The 21,219-nt window shown below is 41.6% G+C and overlaps 1 protein-coding gene across 1 annotated transcript in view; it reads right to left on the reverse strand.

Moving 5' to 3' along the window:
- Positions 1-9,914: 9,914 nt before the first annotated feature.
- The window catches only part of LOC133457486 (calcitonin gene-related peptide type 1 receptor-like), a 47,558-nt gene continuing 36,253 nt past the window's right edge, over positions 9,915-21,219 (reverse strand). The window contains exons 11-12 of the mRNA XM_061736816.1: positions 11,999-12,040; positions 9,915-10,354 (exon numbers count right to left, since the gene is read on the reverse strand). Coding sequence (XP_061592800.1) covers positions 10,076-10,354; positions 11,999-12,040 — 321 coding nt within the window. The 3' untranslated portion in view covers positions 9,915-10,075. The remainder of the gene's footprint in view (positions 10,355-11,998; positions 12,041-21,219) is intronic.

Here is a 21,219-nt window from a genome sequence, read left to right on the forward strand (position 1 = left end):
ATTAACGTCCATGGACCACTGGTTCTTGGTAACTGTACCAAATATGAATGTCCATGGACCACTGGTTCTTGGTAACTGTATCAAATATTAATGTCCATGGACCACTGGTTCTTGGTAACTGTATCAAATATTAATGTCCATGGACCACTGGTTCTTGGTAACTGTACCAAATATTAACGTCCATGGACCACTGGTTCTTGGTAACTGTACCAAATATGAATGTCCATGGACCACTGGTTCTTGGTAACTGTACCAAATATTAATGTCCATGGACCACTGGTTCTTGGTAACTGTACCAAATATTAATGTCCATGGACCACTGGTTCTTGGGGTGACTGTACCAAATATTAATGTCCATGGACCACTGGTTCTTGGTAACTATACCAAATATTAATGTCCATGGACCACTGGTTCTTGGGGTAACTGTACCAAATATTAATGTCCATGGACCACTGGTTCTTGGGGTAACTGTACGGGTCACTGTCAAGTCCAACTGTCTTTAATCTAAGCTGATTATCGGCTTCTATCCCGTCTTCTCCACTAGTTGCAGACATTTTTGCTGATGTTTTGCCACTCAGTGCGAGTAAGGCCTGGGATATACTCGCTTGCGTTCACGTTGGTTCTCCTGCACCACCAACTGCAACGTCGCTCGCGTAGTACACAAGGAGAGCGTGTCGTACCGGCGGTGACCGATAGGGGGCAGTAAGCAGAGCAACAGTAGGAAAAGTGATTAAATATTTAGTAGCAGCGGCAGTAGCAGTAGCAGATTAGAACAGCAAACAAGTTTACATGACACCATTGGATGATGTTGGAGATTATAACATTGCTTCGGTTGCGATCTCGGCAAAGGTCGCGTACGCGCTCAGTGTCTTTTTGAGAACGTGCACGTCGACTCGTCAAATGAACGCAGGAGACCTGAAGCTCTTGAGATCGAGCTATTAGTGCCAGACAAAGCATCCTAATTGTTGGGACTTAGCCCAGTGGCGTCAATTCAGTCGAAGCTAAGGTATGGCAAGGTTACGAGTCACAGAACTTAACTAGAGTATCAATCAACACGTCCAGCAAATACTCATCACAGAAGTTTATGTAGTTTATCTGTGTGGTCAAGAAAACTGGAACTTTTTCAAATGCAAAAACTCAAAAAAAAGGAATGTTTGTCTTATTTCTAGTTAAAATGTCTCATTTTTAGTTAAAAAATCTCATTACACTTAAAACAAGAGTCATTACCAGAAAAATAACTTGTTATTTGACAATTTTCACCTGTTTCAAGTACATTTTCACTTGAAATAAGTAGAAAAATCTGCCAGTGGAACAAGATTTATCTTCTCATTACAAGCAAAACAATCTTGTTCCATTGGCAGATTTTTCTACTTATTTTAAGTGAAAATCTACTTGAAACAGGTGAAAATGGTTGTTTTTGAGTCTTGTCTTAAATGTAATGAGATTAAAAAAAAAAAACGAGACTAAAAATGAGACATTTTAATAGGGCTGGGCGATTTTGGACAAAAATAAAATCCCGATTTTTTTCTCTGAAAACCCGATTTTCGATTTCGATTTTTTTGGTAAAACTACAAAAGACAATGGAATAAATTGTTTCAAATATTTTATCTTTATTTTTAAAGAAAAATAGCAAACAAATTTACCTATTGGGAATGAAGTGCAATTGAAAGATACTGTAAATCCTCCTTGAGTTTAGTAAAGTGACAACATTTACAATTTTCTTGACCAAACAAAGATGACTAGACGAGCTCTGTCTGTAATGCAGCCAGCTGCAAAAAAGGAAAATCCATTTTCCGATTTTCCTTTTTTAACATCGATTTTGATTAATAAATCCGATTTAGATTTAAAATCGATTAATCGCACAGCCCTACATTTTAACTAGAAATAAGACAAATATTCTTGTTAAGATTTTGAGTTTTTGCAGTGTATAATAACTAGTGAAATCGATCATGTTGTTCTCATTTGCATTTGTAGTTATTCCATAAATTTATTTAAAAAAACAAACATTTACATTTAACCCTTGAAGCAAAGGTGTGGCGGCTGCCATACCGTCAAATAGTCAGGGGGTAAACCCTAAGATTGATAACTATGCTCACGCTTCTGGGTAAAGTTTGACAACCTTATTTTTTTGTTAGAAGGAACCCCTAGGAGGAATAATAGGGCTGTTGTCATCTTGGATTTTTTTGCTGTAACATTCAAATACTCAATTCATGCATATGGTCACAATAATGGTCAAAATGTACAGTTTATATGCAAAATCTTCAATGTTCAAGATTTTATATTTAGGGAAATGGATAAAACATCAATTGAAAAGCTTTTTTTTTTAAATTGTATTGCTATATTTTGTCCAATATTGGTTAAAAAATATGACTTTTTATAGGCGTTTTTAACACACACATAATAAGCATCTTTTTTTCTTTTTTTTTTTTGCAGTGAAACACATTTTCTATGAAATCCTGTGTCAAAAACATCTATAAAAAAGTGATATTTTGTATCCAATATTTGCTAAAATATTACAATATGATTCATAAAGGCTTTTTTAGTATTGTTTTATCTATTTCCTTAGATATACAATGTTTTAATCTGGACAATTATGCATACAAATTGTACACGTTGACCAAAACTGACCATATGCCTGAATTGAGAACTTGAATATTCTAGCGCCTCTAGTGGTCACCAGCTAAAAAATTCAAGATGACAACAACCCTAAAATTCCTTCTATAGATTTGTTCTAACAAAAAAAATAGGTTGTCAAACTTTACCCAGACATGTGAGCAAAAGTCTTAACGGAGGCTCTTTTCTAAAGTTGCCCCTTGACCAGAGAGCTGAGCGCTCCGGCGCTCTGAACACTCAGCTGCAGCGCGTTAGTTCATTTGTTTTTGGAAGTTAAATAGAGGGACTGCCAACAGCTCGTCGCGAATTCGTCCTGGTCATGTTAGACTGTATGGTTACTGTTTCTTGGGGCCTGATTTACTAAAGGTTTGCGTGTGTAAAAACGTGTGCAAACTTGACATCACCCGCAAACCAATGTGCAAGCTGATCTACTAACAGCGTGCAAAGAGGACTGCGTCTCTCAAATGAGCAAAATAGCACACGCTGTTCATTTAGTACTTTTGCCCTGATGAATAATCAATATGGGGCGTACCCGCCAGAAATCCTAAATACTGGGAGGGGAAAATGCAAATATGTCCATTTACCACGCGCAATGAGATTTACCAAGCCCGAAAGTAATTGCGCGTATTGTGATTGCGTCTGTATTTAATACGTTCAAAAGGAAGTGCTAATCTGCTGCTGCTGTTATTGTGGCGACATCCAAAATCAAAGAATACACAGAGAGAGAGTCTTTATTCTGCTGCATGCTATTTTAAAAATGGTTGCACAAGTTTTATTAAAGGGCACTTTTTCTTTAGTTCTTCGCCGTATATCTTGCCACCTTCTTTTAACCTCATCTGCCGTTCTTTTTGTCTTACCAACTGCATTTATTCTATCGCAGATTTTCTCCCATATTGCGTTTCTTTTGGTAATGTTTAAATTTCTTTGCTGTAGTTCATGAATGTGTTTATTTGCCTCTTCCACTAATATCTCTAACTCCAACTCGTCAAATTTCATTTTGCGCTTGCGACTATCCTGCTTTCCATCCAGACTCTCCATGGCGCAAACCGTAAGACGCGCAACACCTCATTTAAATACTGCGGTTTGCACCTGTTATCAATTGCGCACGCATTCTTAGTTGATCACCCGCAAAACACACAACAACAGCACGTGCAAACTTTTTCAGTGCACACGCAATTTAGTACTCTTTATTTAGGATCTTAGTAAATCAGGCCCTTGGAGTTTTCTGATTATTAGAGTCGAGTTTTTGCGTTGTTTTCCTTTTTGTCGATTACCTGTTGAGAAGTTTTTCGCTGCCATTTAAGGAGGCAGTTTTTGTTATTCGGATTTTTCCGCTCCCTTAGTTGTACAATAAACTACGCCGTGTTTTTTGGCTGAACTCGAACTCTGTCTGGTGTCGTGTACTTGGGGTCAGAGACAAACACTAATCCGAGTTATTCTGGCAATGTTTACGCACCCCTCGCTTAACCGAGCTACGGACCGCCCCGGGACTCCTCCTTCTGGAAGTGACAGCACAGCCAAAGCCAGAATATCAACACAATAGGAGAAGAAGAAGACGAACAACAAAGAAGGAGCCGGAAGAAGGCCAACGCAAAAGTGTGCGTGGCGCCACCTAGCACCAGGGAGTCGAATGCACCTCACTCAATAATCGATTGTCTTCTCACGCATGTTTACTTGGATTTCTGAGAAACTCACGTTTAATCCTAGATTGTTGCCAATAGCTTGATTTAGATGTGCATGTGACCACACCAATTGACTCTAACTCTACAGTCACACAGCATCATTACCTTAACACTCTACAGGTGATGCTTCTGACGGGTTTTTGTCATACTATCCATCCGTCTTCTACCGTTTTGTCGGGTCACAGAGGCAGTAGACTGATTAGGGAAGCTAACCCCGCGTTCACACTGAAAGCGTCACGGGCGTCATAGGCGTCCGGCTGCCATTCATTGTCTATGAAAAACGGGCGTCGAGACGCGGCGCGTCAATTTGAAGTTGAAAAATCGGAACTTTATGCAAATGAGCAGCGGCGACGCCGAGGCGTCGTCCAATCACAGACCGGGATTCCCGAAGCGAGAACCCTCAATGCAGATTGTACTTTCATGTACTCACAAATGTACACTGATTCACATGACTACAGGAGCAGAGCTGTGCACTAACACACTTATTTTATCAGGAATTAATATATTTCATCCAGAAAACTGTCATTTTTGCTGGTTTGACTGCCGTTTTTACCTGAACTGATCATGTGAAACACGTATCTGATGGGTGAGGAACTGGATGGTCCCAACGATTTTATTTGCTACATTGATCCAACGAAAAGTAATTAAAACCCGTGCTTATTAATCACAAAACACAGGTTAATCATCATGACCAAATCCGCTCTGACCCGGTGTGTCAGTATCAGCGCAGACAGACTGCAGCTTCGCCTGAATTATGCTTCTGCGTTAAATCGACGGCGTAGCCGACGGCGTAGGGTCGCGGTACGGTGTGCGTCGCCGCGAACCCTACGCCGTCGGCTCTGCGTTGGTGTGACGCGGAACCATAAATCAGCCTAGGCCAGGGGTCGGCAACCCAAAATGTTGAAAGAGCCATATTGGACCAAAAACACAAAAAACAAATATGTTTGGAGCCGCAAAAAATGAAAAGTCTTGTATAAGCCTTAGAATGAAGACAAACGGTGAAAGGAGAAATGTCGAAAAAAAAGTCAAAATGTGGAGAAAAAAGTCAAAATTTAGAGAAAAAAGTCAAAATGTTGAGATTAAAAAGGAAAGGAAAAAGGAAGAAAAAAAGTGGAAAAAGGAAAGAAAGAAGAAAAAAGAAAAAAAACAAGAAAAGAAAGAAAAAAAAGAGAAAAAAGAGAAAATAAAGACAACAAAAGAGAAAAAAAGGAAGAAAAAAAGAAGAAAAAAGGGAAAAAAAAGGAAAAAAAAGAAGAAACAAGCAAAAAAAAACAAGAAAAGAAAGAAAAAAAGGAAAAAGAGAAAAAAAGAGAAAAGAAAGAGAAAAAAAGGAAGAAAAAAAGAAGCAAAAAAGAAGAAAAAGGGGAAAAAAAGGAAAAAAAGGTGAAACGTTTTTGAAAAAGCTCCAGGAGCCACTAGGGCGGCGCTAAAGAGCCGCGGGTTGCCGACCCCTGATCTAGGCAGATTTATGGTTCACCGGGAGTGGGCTCTGGCGGTTGATGTTGATCCGCGGCCAAACTTGTTAAAAGGAGCATCAAACTCACTCTTATCTACGCGGAAATAACGCTAAAATATAAAGAAGGCGTCCCAAACTGTGATCTATGGTGAAATGGGAAACTGAAGATGTGTAGGCTGTTCCCAATGTTCCCTCCAGTTCTGCAGCGCAGCTTTAGCCCCGCCCACTGCAGCTTTAGCCCCGCCCACGGCAGCTGTAGCCCCGCCCACTGCAGCTTTAGCCCCGCCCACTGCAGCTTTAGCCCCGCCCACTGCAGGCGTCAACAGTGCATGCCGCTTTCAGCGTGAACTAGGGTCGCCACCTTTCATAAATAGAAATAAGGGACATCCTGATTTCAGTAGCGCAGGAGCCAAAAAAAAAAAGCCCCAAAACTTCTAAACTGAATAAAAATGTGTTTTTTTTTATATGAAAAAACAAAATGCTTTGATTTAAAGTTTAAAGTGCTTTAATAGCACTGAACTTGCATGACTGTACAGACAGACAACCATACTAGCAACTGAAATATCCTCCTATGCTATGTATGTAACATCAGCCCAGATGTAATATAGCCTACAGGTGAAGAATATGGTGTAAAAGTTAATTTATTTCAATAATTCAACTAGAATATGGTGTAAAAGTTAATTTATTTCAATAATTCAAATAGAATATGGTGTAAAAGTTAATTTATTTCAATAATTCAACTAGAATATGGTGTAAAAGTTAATTTATTTCAATAATTCAACTAGAATATGGTGTAAAAGTTAATTTATTTCAATAATTCAACTAGAATATGGTGTAAAAGTTAACTTATTTCAATAATTCAACTAGAATATGGTGTAAAAGTTAACTTAATTCAATAATTCAACTAGAATATGGTGTAAAAGTTAATTTATTCCAATAATTCAACTAGAATATGGTGTAAAAGTTAATTTATTTCAATAATTCAACTAGAATATGGTGTAAAAGTTAATTTATTTCAATAATTCAACTAGAAAATGGTGTAAAAGTTAATTTATTTCAATAATTTAACTAGAATATGGTGAAAACGTTAATTTATTTCAATAATTCAACTAGAAAATGGTGTAAAAGTTAATTTTTTTCAATAATTCAACTAGAATATGGTGTAAAAGTTAATTTATTTCAATAATTCAACTAGAATATGGTGTAAAGTTAATTTATTTCAATAATTCAACTAGAATATGGTGTAAAAGTTAATTTATTTCAATAATTCAACTAGAATATGGTGTAAACGTTAATTTATTTCAATAATTCAACTAGAATATGGTGTAAAAGTTAATTTATTTCAATAATTCAACTAGAATATGGTGTAAAGTTAATTTATTTCAATAATTCAACTAGAATATGGTGTAAAGGTTAATTTATTTCAATAATTCAACTAGAATATGGTGTAAAGTTAATTTATTTCAATAATTCAACTAGAATATGGTGTAAAAGTTAATTTATTTCAATAATCCAACTAGAATATGGTGTAAAAGTTAATTTATTTCAATAATTCAACTAGAATATGGTGTAAAAGTTAATGAAAATACGGTACAAATCGTGTCCCGTATTAGTTCAATACGGGACGCAACATTTTCTTCTCAAATAAAGGACAATTCCGTATTTTACGGGACGGGTGGCAACCCTAGCGTGAACGCACCAAGCAGCGAGATGCTGGCGTCGGGATATTTTTGACGCTTTCAGTGTGAACGCAGGGTAAGACTTCCCTCTCCCCAGCACCTTCGTCCGACCCATCTGGGGGGATTTCAAGCCCAGCGGAGAAACACAGTCCCTCCACCGTGTCCTCGGTCTTCCCCGGGTCTCCTCCCTGTGGGCCGGGCCTGGAAAACTCCCCGAGGAGGAGCTACGCTCAGCTCGTGACCTCAGCCGAGGGCGGGGGACGCAGAGTGACCGATAAATCAAGAGCTTTGCCTTTTAGCTCAGCTCCTTCTGCAGCGTCTGCATCCCCCACAATTCACTTCGGCTACGCTTGACTTTACAAACATGTGAGCGTACGGTAAACGTGGACGTAAATCAACAGAATGGCACTCAGGAAAATAACATTTTAAAAGCTCTTGCTTTAAAATCAGTGCTGTCAACAGATAAATCAGAACTGCTGGCAGGCAGTACTGGAGTTGAGGGGGGATGAGGGGGGATGGCATTCCCTCCTGAAATAAAAACGGTCCAAATCATCCCCCCTGTAAAACTGCCATCCCCTTTCCATCCCTTATGTCATTTCATCAATGAATGTGGTTTTACTGCTATTTCAATATTTAGAGTCATCACCAGAAAAATAACACCAGAAAAATAACTTATTTGACAATTTTCACCTGTTTCAAGTAAATTTTCACTTGAAATAAGTAGGAAAATCAGCCAGTGGGACAAGATTTAACTTCTTATTACAAGCAAGAAAATCTGGTCCCACTGGCAGATTTTTCTACTTATTTTAAGTGAAAATCTACTTGAAACAGGTGAAAAATTGTAGTTTTTTCCAATAATGAGTCTTGTTTTAAGTGTAATAAGATTTTTTTACTAAAATGAGACATTTTAACTAGAAATAAGACAAATATTCTAAGACAAATATTCTTGTTAAGATTTTGAGTTTTTGCAGTGATCCATTTTACTTATCCTGTGAAGGACAGAATCATATTGATAAGTTCAGAAAACTGTTTTTTATTGTTGTGTTTTGATGTATTTGATGTAAGCCCAGTGGATATTTAAAGCTTACAGAAGGCTGCATTTACTGATAATAATAATATGATAAAATCCACCATCCCCCCTTATTTTTTTTCCAACTCGAGTACTGCTGGCAGGTAAAGCACATTTTTTTTTGTCTGATAAAGTCACTTAGATAGAAATCAGATCACATTTTATGGCACAATTATGCAGAAAACCAGTTAATTCTCAGGAGTTCACATTAGTTCTTTGGTGTTTCTGCCCAATATTGGCTCCTGACGGTAACTTCAATCCTATTCCTGTTTCACGTCGATTGGACTGAAGTACGAGAGGTTGTTGGTGAAAAAACACCTCAACCGCTGGAGTGATTTAAAATAAAAAACAACAAAAAACAAAACATAAAACACGTAAAGAACACGTGCAGCGACATCAGAGGCCCGTGACATTCATTGGTCACAGTGGTGAAAAAAGCACATTTTCACATTAGTTCTTAGGAGTCCAAAAAAAATCCTGTAAAAAATGTGTGTAAGTGCATGCATGTGTACGACGGAGTATTAGGGCCAAACTAAGACAAAAAAAAATTGGAAATTACGAGAATAAAGTCGTAATTTATGAGAATAAAGTCGTAATATTACGAGAATAAAGTCGTAACATTACGAGAATAAAGTCGTAATATTACGAGAATAAAGTCGTAACATTACGAGAATAAAGTCGTAATATTACGAGAATAAAGTCGTAACATTACGAGAATAAAGTCGTAATTTATGAGAATAAAGTCGTAATATTATGAGAATAAAGTCGTAATATTACGAGAATAAAGTCGTAATATTACGAGAATAAAGTCGTAATTTATGAGAATAAAGTCGTAATTTACGAGAATAAAGTCGTAATATTACGAGAATAAAGTCGTAATATTACAAGAATAAAGTCATAATTTATGAGAATAAAGTCGTAATATTATGAGAATAACGTCGTAATATTATGAGAATAAAGTCGTAATATTATGAGAATAAAGTCGTAATTTATGAGAATAAAGTCATAATTTATGAGAATAAAGTCGTAATATTATGAGAATAAAGTCGTAATATTATGAGAATAAAGTCGTAATATTATGAGAATAAAGTCGTAATATTATGAGAATAAAGTCGTAATATTATGAGAATATAGTCGTAATATTATGAGAATATAATTTATGAGAACTCTAACAGGAAGAGCATCTTCTCCCTGTGTTAAAATGAGGAATATTGAGCATCTTGTGAAGTTATATTTATATATTTATAATATATTACGATATTCTCGTAATATTATGACTTTATTCTCGTAATTTTACGACTTTATTCTCGTAATATTATGACTTTATTCTCGTAATATTACGACTTTATTCTCATATTATTATGACTTTATTCTGGTAATTTCCTTTTTTTTTTTTTGTCTTAGTTTGGCCCTAATACTCCGTCGTACATGTGTGTGTGTTTGTTGATGTACATACAAAGCCCAATCACTTAAGCTTTATTTGGTGATTCTCCATCACCTTCCTGTCCAGTCAGGTTGTCAGGGTTACGTGTTCTGACTCTGGCATCAGCACCATCTCCTCGGGGCTCCGGCCGGGTCAGATCCCGGCGCTCTCCAGCATGTTAAAGATGCCCATCTGCCCGTTGGAGCAGGCCCTGCCGGCCTTGTCCTGCCCGTTGGGGTTGCCGTGTTTGGGCGGCTCCAGCGCGGCGGCGCCGGCCGGCTGCTCCAGGCTGAAGGTGGTGCGGCTGGTCTCCACGATGGAGGAGTTGGTGTGGTAGTTGAAGTGGCTGCTGGTCATGGGCGTGTCTCCCCAGCCCGTCTTCCCCCACGCGGCTTTCCACTGAACCCACTTCCTCTTCATGGCCGTCTGAGCCTGAGCAGCAAGCATTTTTATTACAATTTTACATTTTATCTGATGTAAGCAGTAGGGATGGGCGGTATGGACTAAAAAATGTATCACGATAATTTCTGGCATTTATCCTGATAACGATAAAAATTACGATTATAAAAAATACCAATTCAACTCCACCTTTGTAACTATAAATCTATCACCACATTCAGTCTTTGGAGCCCCCAAAACACTGCTCTAAAAGATACTAAATGCTACTAAACTACACCAATTAAACTGAATTAATAAAAACCAGTTAAATTAGTCCACCTCTACTGCAAAACTGGAATGATTCCTCGCTCTCAGATCTGGCATGTTTGTTACACAAAAATGTCATCAACGAGAATTTAATCTTTCTTTCTTTCTTTCTTTCTTTCTTTCTTTCTTTCTTTCTTTCTTCCTTTCTTTCTTTCTTTCTTTCTTTCTTTCTTTCTTTCTTTCTTTCTTTCTTTCTTTCTTTCTTTCTTTCTTTCTTTCAGGCTCATTTCTTTCTTTCTTTCTTTCTTTTTTCAGGCTCATTTTTTCTTTCTTTCTTTCTTTCTTTCTTTCTTTCTTTCTTTCTTTCTTTCTTTCTTTCTTTCTTTCTTTCTTTCTTTCTTTCTTTCTTTCTTTCTTTCTTTCTTTCTTTCTTTCAGGCTCATTTTTTCTTTCTTTCTTTCTTTCTTTCTGGCTCATTTCTTTCTTTCTTTCTTTCTTTCTTTCTTTCTGGCTCATTTCTTTCTTTCTTTCATTCTTTCTTTCTTTCTTTTTTTTCAGGATCATTTTTTCTTTCTTTCTTTCTTTCTTTCTTTTTTTCAGGCTCATTTCTTTCTTTCTTTCTGTCTTTCTTTCTTTCTTTCTTTCTTTCTTTTTTTCAGGCTCATTTCTTTCTTTCTTTCTTTCTTTCTTTTTTTCAGGCTCATTTTTTCTTTCTTTCTTTCTTTCTTTCTTTCTTTCTTTCTTTCTTTCTTTCTTTCTTTCTTTCTTTCTTTCTTTCAGGCTCATTTCTTTCTTTCTTTCTTTCTTTCTTTTTTTTGGGCTCATTTTTTCTTTCTTTCTTTCTTTCTTTCTTTCTTTCTTTCTTTCTTTCTTTCTTTCTTTCTTTCTTTCTTTCTTTCAGGCTCATTTTTTCTTTCTTTCTTTCTTTCTTTCTTTCTTTCTTTCTTTCTTTCTTTCTTTCTTTCTTTCTTTCTTTTTTTCAGGCTCATTTTTTCTTTCTTTCTTTCTTTCTTTCTTTTTTTCAGGCTCATTTTTTCTTTCTTTCTTTCTTTCTTTCTTTCTTTCTTTCTTTCTTTCTTTCTTTCTTTCTTTCTTTCTTTCTTTCTTTCTTTCTTTCAGGCTCATTTCTTTCTTTCTTTCTTTCTTTCTTTCTTTCTTTCTTTCAGGCTCATTTCTTTCTTTCTTTCTTTCTTTCTTTCTTTCTTTCTTTCTTTCAGGCTCATTTCTTTCTTTCTTTCTTTCTTTCTTTCTTTCTTTCTTTCTGGCTCATTTCTTTCTTTCTTTCTTTCTCTCTTTCTTTCTTTCTTTCTTTCTTTCTTTCTTTCTTTCTTTCTTTCTTGAGCAGCAAGCACTTCATTACTATTTTACATTTTACCTTACGTAAGCAGCTGAGCTTTTGCATCTTCTAGGTTTTTGATATGTTGAACGTACCTCAGCGTTGCAGAAACAGAATATAACGGCCACCAGGAATCCCTAGAAAGGAAGAGGCCACAGACAAAACGTTACCACCAGAACAGAACAACTTATATTTTAAGGCGACTTTAAAGTAGACCTATTTTGAAAAACAGGTTTTTTTCTTGCTTTAACATATATATAGAAATGTCGAGAAAAAATGTCAAAATGTCGAGATTAAAGGGGACCTATTATGAAAACCAGGTTTTTTCTTGCTTTAACATATATAAAGTGATCTCCCCTCAGCCTGCCAACTCAGAGAAGGAGGAAAGCAACCAAATTCTGCAGTGTCTGTGTCAGTGTCCGTCCAGTCTGATGTGGATCTACGAGCCGTTCAGATTCTGCTCCCGTTGTTACGGAACGACGATGCGTGAAACCACTAACAACTAACTCTGGCCGAACAACAACAACTCCGCCAGCCGAAATGTCAAGAAAAAAGTCAAAATGTTGAGAAAAAAGTCAAAATGTCGAGAAAAAATTTCAAAATGTCGAGAATTTTTTTTCTAAATGTCGAGAAAAAAGTCAAAATGTTGAGAAAAAATGTCAAAATTTCGAGAAAAAGGTCAAAAGGTCGAGAAAAAAAGTCAAAATGTTGAGAAAAAAGTCGAAATGTCGAGAAAAAATGTCAAAATGTCGAGAAAAAATGTCTAAATGTCGAGAAAAAAGTCAAAATGTCGAGAGAAAAAGTCAAAATGTCGAGAAAAAAAGTCTAAATTTCGAGAAAAAGGTCGAGATTAAAGGGGACCTATTATGAAAACCAAGTTTTTTCTTGCTTTAACATATATACAGTGGTCTCCCCTCAGCCTGCCAACTCAGAGAAGGAGGAAAGCAACCAAATTCTGCAGTGTCTGTACAGCCCGGATGAGCCGTCCAGTGTGATGTGGATCTACGAGCCAATAAGATTCTGCTCCATTTTGTTACGTAACCAAAATGCAAACCACGCCCACAACTATAAAACCGTGTAACTGCATGCGAGCGTCCGACAATCGCGTCGCACTGCGTGACATCGGGGGGACTATTTTTGCTGATGCACCGGTGTTTTTTACGTGAGAGGAGAAGAAGAAGACGAAGAGGACGTAAGTGAAAAGGAAAAAATAAGAAGAGCGAGGAATAAGAAGATCAACGAACGAGAAAATAAGTGAAAAGGTTAGTGTTCAAAGTCGCTACATGTAATTTTTAATGTGCAACACCGGTGCATCGGCAAAAATAGTCCCCGGTAATTCACTTCCGTTGTGGCTTTTTTATTTCCGTCGTTTTTTAATTTTATTTGCAGCGGGGTTTCTTTATATTTGCAGCGTTTCTTTTATTTGCAGCAGCGTTTCTTTTTGTTTGCAGCGTTTATTTTATTTGCTAAGCGTTTATTTTATTTGCAGCGGCGTTTGTTTCCGTTTGCAGCGTTACTTTTATTTTCAGCAATGGCGGGTCTCGGCCACCGTAGAAATGGGCAGAATTTGTGAGCACAGCCGAGAGGTGGGAGAGTTTGGCGACTTCAAGACTCTGTCTTTGCTGAGCTGCAATCTCCAGCTCTCATCGGAGCAGCTACAACCGAGTGTGAGGTTGCAGGAGTGGGAATCAGTTCCTCCAGACTGAACTGGAGGTCAGGAGACGCCTCAGGGTTTGGCTCATGCTTTGGCTCATGATTGCAGTGTGAGATCGATGGACAGATTGGTGCAGACTAGGGATGGGCGGTATGGACTAAAAAATGTATCACGATCATTTCTGGCATTTACCCCGATAACGATAAAAATGAGGATAAAAAAAATACCAATTCAACTCCATCTTTGTAACTATAAAACTATAAATCTCATCATCCTTTCTTTCTTTCTTTCTTTCTTTCTTTCTTTCTTTCTTTCTTTCTTTCTTTCTTTCTTTCTTTCTTTCTTTCTTTCTTTCTGGCTCATTTCTTTCTTTCTTTCTTTCTTTCTTTCTTTCTTTCTTTCTTTCTGGCTCATTTCTTTCTTTCTTTCTTTCTTTCTTTCTTTCTTTCTTTCTTTCTTTCTTTCTTTCTTTCTTTCTTTCTTTCTGGGTCATTTCTTTCTTTCTTTCTTTCTTTCTTTCTTTCTTTCTTTCTTTCTTTCTTTCTTTCTTTCTGGCTCATTTCTTTCTTTCTTTCTTTCTTTCTTTCTTTCATTTTCCTTCCTTCCTTCCTTCCTTCCTTCCTTCCTTCCTTCCTTCCTTCCTTCCTTCCTTCCTTCCTTCCTTCCTTCCTTCCTTCCTTCCTTCCTTCCTTCCTTCCTTCCTTCCTTCCTTCCTTCCTTCCTTCCTTCCTTCCTTCCTTCCTTCCTTCCTCATTTTTACCGTGAGATATAAATTCTTACCGTGGGGAATTTTTTTGACGGTTTATCGTGAACGGTAAAATATCACCCATCCCTAGTGCAGACTCTGAACTAGTGTTGTCCCGATCGATCACGGCATTTTCAAAACATCGGTATCGGCCAAGAAAGTATCGGGACATTCCTAGTTATTCATGTTTTTAATATATATTAAATAGTTATATATATCGTTGCATTTAACGTCACTTCCGGCCGGCGAAGTAAGTGAAACTAACATGGTTTACACGTTCTAATTGTGAAATGTTATACATGTTCATGTTCATTAAGCTGCTGCTATTCATTCATCCATTCAGAATGTTGCACTAAGGTTAAGCCAAAAAGTATTTTAATTTTCTTGTGTTTGTGAGTTTGACTGGATGTCATTCAACTACCTCTTTTGAAGTTAAATGTATTTATTTTGGTTATTCCATTATTCTGCACTTTTTGTTTTAGTTTACAATTTCATGTTTTTACATTTTGTGGCACAGAGCTGATAAGCTTTGTTGAAATAAATGTCCATGTTGTTCTCCAATGGACAATAAAAGAAACTTTTAGTCCTCTTTTAGTCCTCTTTTTTTCTTTTTTTTTTTAATTCATTGCCAAAATGTATCTGATCGGGAAAAAGTATCGGAAATGTATCGGGAGCCAAAAAAAGTGATCGGATCGGGAAAAATCGGGATCGGCAGAAACTCAAACTCAAGTGATCGGGATCGGGAGTTAAAATAATCCTGATCGGGACAACCCTACTCTGAACTCATCTGTCGTGGTGAAGACAGGGCGAAGGCATTAGGCATGGGTTTCCTTCGGAGGGGGGCTGAAGCCTCACTTATCAATAGGGTGAGAAGATCAATTATCCAGAGGGGAACTGGAAGAGAGTCACTACTATCCAGAAACTGTCAGATTGAAGGTAAGAAGTTGGAACTTTGTCTGGAAAAAAGAAACTTTAGGATATCTATCTGATACGACGGAGTATTAGGGCCAAACAAAAAAACAAAAAAAAGGAAATTACGAGAATAAAGTCATAATATTACGAGAATAAAGTCGTAAAATTACGAGAATAAAGTCATAATATTACGAGAATAAAGTCGTAAAATTACGAGAATAAAGTCATAATATTACGAGAATAAAGTCGTAAAATTACGAGAATAAAGTCGTAAAATTACGAGAATAAAGTCGTAATATTAAATATATTATAAATATATAAATATAACTTCACAAGATGCTCAATATTCCTCATTTTAACACAGGAATAAGAAGCTCTTCCTGTTAGAGTTCTCATAAATTATATTCTCTTAATATTACGACTTTATTCTCGCAACATTACGACTTTATTCTCCTAATATTACGACTTTATTCTCGTAATATTACGACTTTATTCTATTACGACTTTATTCTCGTAATGTTACGACTTTATTCTTGTAATATTACGACTTTATTCTCGCAACATTACGACTTTATTCTATTACGACTTTATTCTCGTAATGTTACGACTTTATTCTCGTAATTTTACGACTTTATTCTCATTATATTACGACTTTATTCTCGTAATGTTACGACTTTATTCTCGTAATATTACGACTTTATTCTCATTATATTACGACTTTATTCTCGTAATATTACGACTTTATTCTATTACAACTTTATTCTCGCAACATTACGACTTTATTCTCATTATATTATGACTTTATTCTCGTAATTTCCAATTTTTTTTGTCTTAGTTTGGCCCTAATACTCCGTCGTAATCTGAAGACATAATGAACACAATAGAACTAGAGTCACTACTCCTTCTGCATAAAGAAGATGAAGCTGCAGGTTCAGATTGTGGTTAGGATGACTCCCTGGCGAGGTCCAGACCCAGGGCACGTGTCTCTTTGCTGGGGAACACCTCAGTGTCCCCTGGAAGAGCTTGACGAATGGATGTATTTCAAAAACTATAGCCAGATATATAAACTTTAGTTGTAATGAAAACATCTGTGTAGCAATATCACTTCTGACCAGTGGCGTCAATTCAGTGGAAGCTAAGGTATGGCAAGGTTACGAGTCACAGAACTTAACTAAAGTATCAATCAACACGTCCAGCAAATACTCATCACAGAAGTTTATGTAGCTTATCTGTGTGGTCAAGAAAATTAGAACTTTTTCAAATGCAGCCTCGCTCACTGCAAAAACTCAAAATCTTACCAGGAATATTTGTCTTATTTCTAGTTAAAATGTCTAATTTTTAGTCAAAAAATCTCATTACACTTTAAACAAGAGTCATTACCAGAAAAATAACTTGTTATTTGACAATTTTCACCTTTTTCAAGTAAATTTTCACTTGAAATAAGTAGAAAAATCTGCCAGTGGAACAAGATTTATCTTCTCATTACAAGCAAAACAATCTTGTTCCATTGGCAGATTTTTCTACTTATTTTAAGTGAAAATCTACCTGAAACAGGTGAAAATGGTTGTTTTTGAGTCTTGTCTTAAATGTAATGAGACTAAAAATGAGACATTTTAACTAGAAATAAGACAAATATTCTTGTTAAGATTTTGAGTTTTTGCAGTGTATAATAACTAGTGAAATCGATCATGTTGTTCTTATTTGCATTTGTAGTTATTCCATAAATGTATTTAAAAAAACAAACATTTACATTTAACCCTTGAAGCAAAGGTGTGGCGGCTGCCGTACCTTGCCATACCCAATTGACGCCCCTGCTTCTGACCACATGGAGGCAGCATATGACAAGAAAGCGAAAGTTACGCCTGTAACTACGGTTCTATGAGTCCCGGATGACCGCCAGGCGGTGCTGTAAGCACTGGATATCTCCCCTCGCGCATGCGCATGTCGAGTACAATACCAACAATGTCACGTCACCCGTGACCCCTGCATGACCCCCGGAAGGGGTATATCTTCCGGGGTCAAGCATGGGATCGGCTCCTAGAATCTTCTCGCGAGAGCACGAGGATTCGGAGTGACCGGCAGGCCTGGCGGTCATCCGGGACTCATAGAACCGTAGTTACAGGCGTAACTTTCGTTCTATTTCGTCCCTACTGACCGCCAGGCGGTGCTGTAAGCACTGGATGACGAATACCAACAATGTCACATAGAATCCCGGTCACATACCTCACTGATCAGGGGCAGAAGGACCCGGGAGTAGAACCACGCCCAATGGTTGGGGAGTGGCGACATTGATCCGGTAAAACCTGGAGAACGTGTCCGGCGACGTCCACGAAGCTGCTGCGCAGATGTCCTCCAGAGGCACCCCCTTCAGGGCAGCCCAAGAAGCTGCGACGCTTCTGGTCGAGTGGCACCTCACCCCCACTGGTAAGGGGCGGCCACTGGCCCTGTAGGCGTGCTCGATGGTGTCCACCACCCAGTGGGACAGGCGCTGTCTAGAAATAGCGCGCCCCCTGTTAGGGCCACCATGACAGATAAAAAGCTGCTCCGACCGTCGCACAGGCGCGGTGGCAGCAACATAAGCAGTAAGGGCCCGTACGGGGCACAAAGGGCTTGGCCCACCCTCCGCAGGCTCGGGGTCGAACCGGGCAAGCTGGATAGGCCGATTAGCATGATCGCGTGGCAGGACCTTGGGCAGGAACGCCACGTTCGGCCACAACGTAACCCCTGAGCCATCCGGGTTCCACCTCAGGCAGTACCCGCTGACTGACAGGGCATGTAACTCACTGACTCGCTTTGCTGACGTCATAGCGAGGAGAAAAGCCGTCTTCATAGAAAGACACTTCAGGTCCACCTGGGCCAAGGGCTCAAAAGGTGGAGAAGAGAGGGCACCTAGTACCATAGACAGGTCCCACACCGGGGCCCTTGGGGTCCTCGGGGGGCGCAGCCTCAGAGCCCCCCTAAGAAAGAGAGAAACCAGCCGGTGGCACCCCACGGTGGCATTCTCGACCAGGGCATGTCGTGATGAAATGGCCGCCACGTACACCCGTAAGGTGGACTGAGCACGGCCATCATCCAGGAGGGACTGAAGGAACTCCAGGATCGTGGCCACAGGGCAAAGCATAGGGTCCTCTGCCCTGTCCGCACACCAGGCAGAGAATCTCCTCCACTTGCACTCATACTGGAGGCGGGTGGAGGGCGCACGAGCGTTCAAGATGGTAGCCCTGACGGGCTCAGTACCGCTTGACACTAACGGGTCGGGCCCTGCAGTGGCCAGACCCAGAGTTGAAGGCGACGGGGGTCGGGATGCCAAATCCGACCCCCCAGCTGGGACAGAAGGTCCCTCCGGTCGGGTAGGCGCCATGGCGTGCCGCAGCAGAGCCTCCGGAGTAGTGGGAACCACGGTCTCCCCGGCCAGAAGGGGGCCACCAAGACGAGCCTGTGACCTCTCTGGAGGACCCTCTGCAACGTCGGCAGGATTAAAGGTAGTGGGGGGAACGCGTACAGGAGCCCGTCGGGCCACTCGTGCCCTAGGGCATCCTGACCCAGAGGACTGGTCTCCTCTGTCCAGGAGAACCAGAGGGGGCAGTGAGCCGAGACGCCCGAGGCGAAGAGGTCCACCACCGCTCTGCCGAAGAGGACCCAAATCATCCCCACTACCTCCGGATGAAGCCGCCACTCTCCTGGGGGAGGCTTGTGTCGGGACAGGAAGTCTGCCACCTGATTCCTGACCCCTGGCAGGTATATCGCCCGCAGGCTGAGGAGGCGAGGAGCGGCCCACGTCAGAAGGCCCCGAGACACCCGCAGCAGCCGTGCAGACCCGGTGCCCCCCTGGTGATTGATCTGGGAGACAGTGGACACATTGTCCGACCGAACCAGTACGTGCCTCCCCCATAGGTGAGGTAAAAAGTGCTCGAGTGCTCGGTGTACAGCACGGAGCTCCAGTACATTGATGTGGCGTGTGCGGTCCCGCGCAGACCACTGCCCTTGGGCAGGCCTGCCGCGCCAAACAGCACCCCACCCCGAGAGGGAGGCATCTGCGGTGACAGTCTCCCGGAAGGAGGTGATAGTGCCCAAGGGCACACCCCCCAGCAGGAATGCCCCGTCTTTCCAGGGTGCCAGGGCATGGACACACACCCGCGACACCCTGACTAGCCTGTGCCTGTGCCTTTCGGCATCCAGGCGAAGGCTGTTCAGCCACATCTGCAGGGGGCGTAGCCTCAGCAGGCCCAAAGGCACAACAGCCGAGGCGGCTGTTAATCTGCCCAAAAGCTGCAGGAACTGGAGGTAAGGCAGCCGTCTGCCCCTCCTGAATCGGGGGAGGAGCCGCAGGACGTCGCTCACACGCCGCGGTGAGAGACAGGCCCTCATGGTCACCGAGTCGAGTACCAATCCTAAGTAGGCGACTCGCTGGGAGGGAGCCAGACAGCTCTTCCCTCTGTTCACTGTGAGCCCTAGTTTGGCCACATGCGACAAAAGGAGGGCCGTGTCTGCCACCACTTGTTCTCGGGACGGCGCGCATATCAGCCAGTCGTCCAGGTACGGCAGAACCTTCATACCCTGTGCCTGCAGGGGAGCGAGGGCTGCCGCCACGCACCTGGTGAAAACTCTTGGGGACAGGGAGAGCCCGAACGGGAGCACCCTGAACTGGTAATGGCGGTCCTGATAGGCGAACCTCAGGAACCGCTGGTGCTGTGCCGCATTCGGCACGTGAAAGTAAGCGTCCTGTAGATCTACCGTCGTAAACCACTCCCCCTGACCGACCGCACGCAGAACATCTGCTGTGGTCAGAGTCCGGAAGGGCAGGGCCTTCATGTACCCGTTGAGGCCTCTCAGGTCCAAGATGGGACGAAGGCCGCCGTCTTTCTTGCTGACGAGAAAGTAGGTTGAGTAGAACCCCTGGGGCTGCAGCAGGGGGTCTACCGGCACAATGGCGCCCTTGGCCAGCAGGACGGACAACTCCTGAGTCAGAGCCAGAATGTTCGCCGGGTCTCTGATGACGGTCATCTTGACCCGGCCGGAGGTAGGGGGCCGGTGTCGGAACTGCAGTACGTACCCGTGGGTTAAGGTGGAAATTACCCAGGGGTCCGACGAGCAGGCAGCCCAGTGACTGAGCTGCTGCCGGGAAAAGCAGCCGACGACCGGCCCCGTGGCCCTAGCGCCGTCTCCCCCGGCCTCTGGACGTGCCGGGGGGGCGATGGTCGAGGCCAACACCCCGACGCTGCTGGGGCGGTCCGCGCACAGGGGGGCGAAACCCCCCGGCAGGCTGTCCAACGGGCCGTTGGGAGCTGCGCTGGCTCCTGCGGGCAGGAGGCTGGGGGCGACGTCCAGGGGCGGACGAAGGGCCCCTCGGTGTACTGGAAGCGGGCGCCCTCCTGTGAAGGTGCACCAGTCGCTGCCTGGTCTCATCGGCCAGGGCGGTGCGGTTCAGAGCTTCCAGGGCAGTTGCCCCAAACAGCTCCCCCGGTTCTGCCGGTGCCTGACGAAGAACCCTACGAGCAGTCTCTGTCAGGGGTGACTGCGCCAGCCAGACATGACGGCGCGTGTGCACCAGGGTGGACATCAGCCGTCCCAGTTCCCTCGTCTGGGAGGCAAAAGCCTGTAGGGACACATCACACAAGTCCCGTGTGGAATCATCCACCTGTGCATCCTGCAGGGAGGTGGAGAGGGCCAGTAGCAGATGAGAAAGGGTGTTCCCCAGCCGGCCGATGCGCGCCGCTGTTTCATAAGCCCTACAAATATGCCCATCAGTAACCCTACACTGGGTAGAGGGGCACTTGGGATCTGGCTTCAGAGCCTCATCAGGAGCCACTATCAGTGCTGCAATGGAGGGCTCGATGGGGGGCATGTGGTGGAGACCAGCCACTGCAGCGTCCTCCATCGCCGTCAGAGCACGGTCATCAGCTGTTAGCCTGGAGAGGGCTGTGACATCTCTCCAGCATGAGTGCAGCTCCCTCAAAAAATCCGACGAAGGCGGAATGGTGAATTCCACCGGAGAAGGATTGCGC

The sequence above is a fragment of the Cololabis saira genome, chromosome 12 (genome assembly GCF_033807715.1).
Source record: "Cololabis saira isolate AMF1-May2022 chromosome 12, fColSai1.1, whole genome shotgun sequence".
Taxonomy (NCBI): domain Eukaryota; kingdom Metazoa; phylum Chordata; class Actinopteri; order Beloniformes; family Belonidae; genus Cololabis; species Cololabis saira.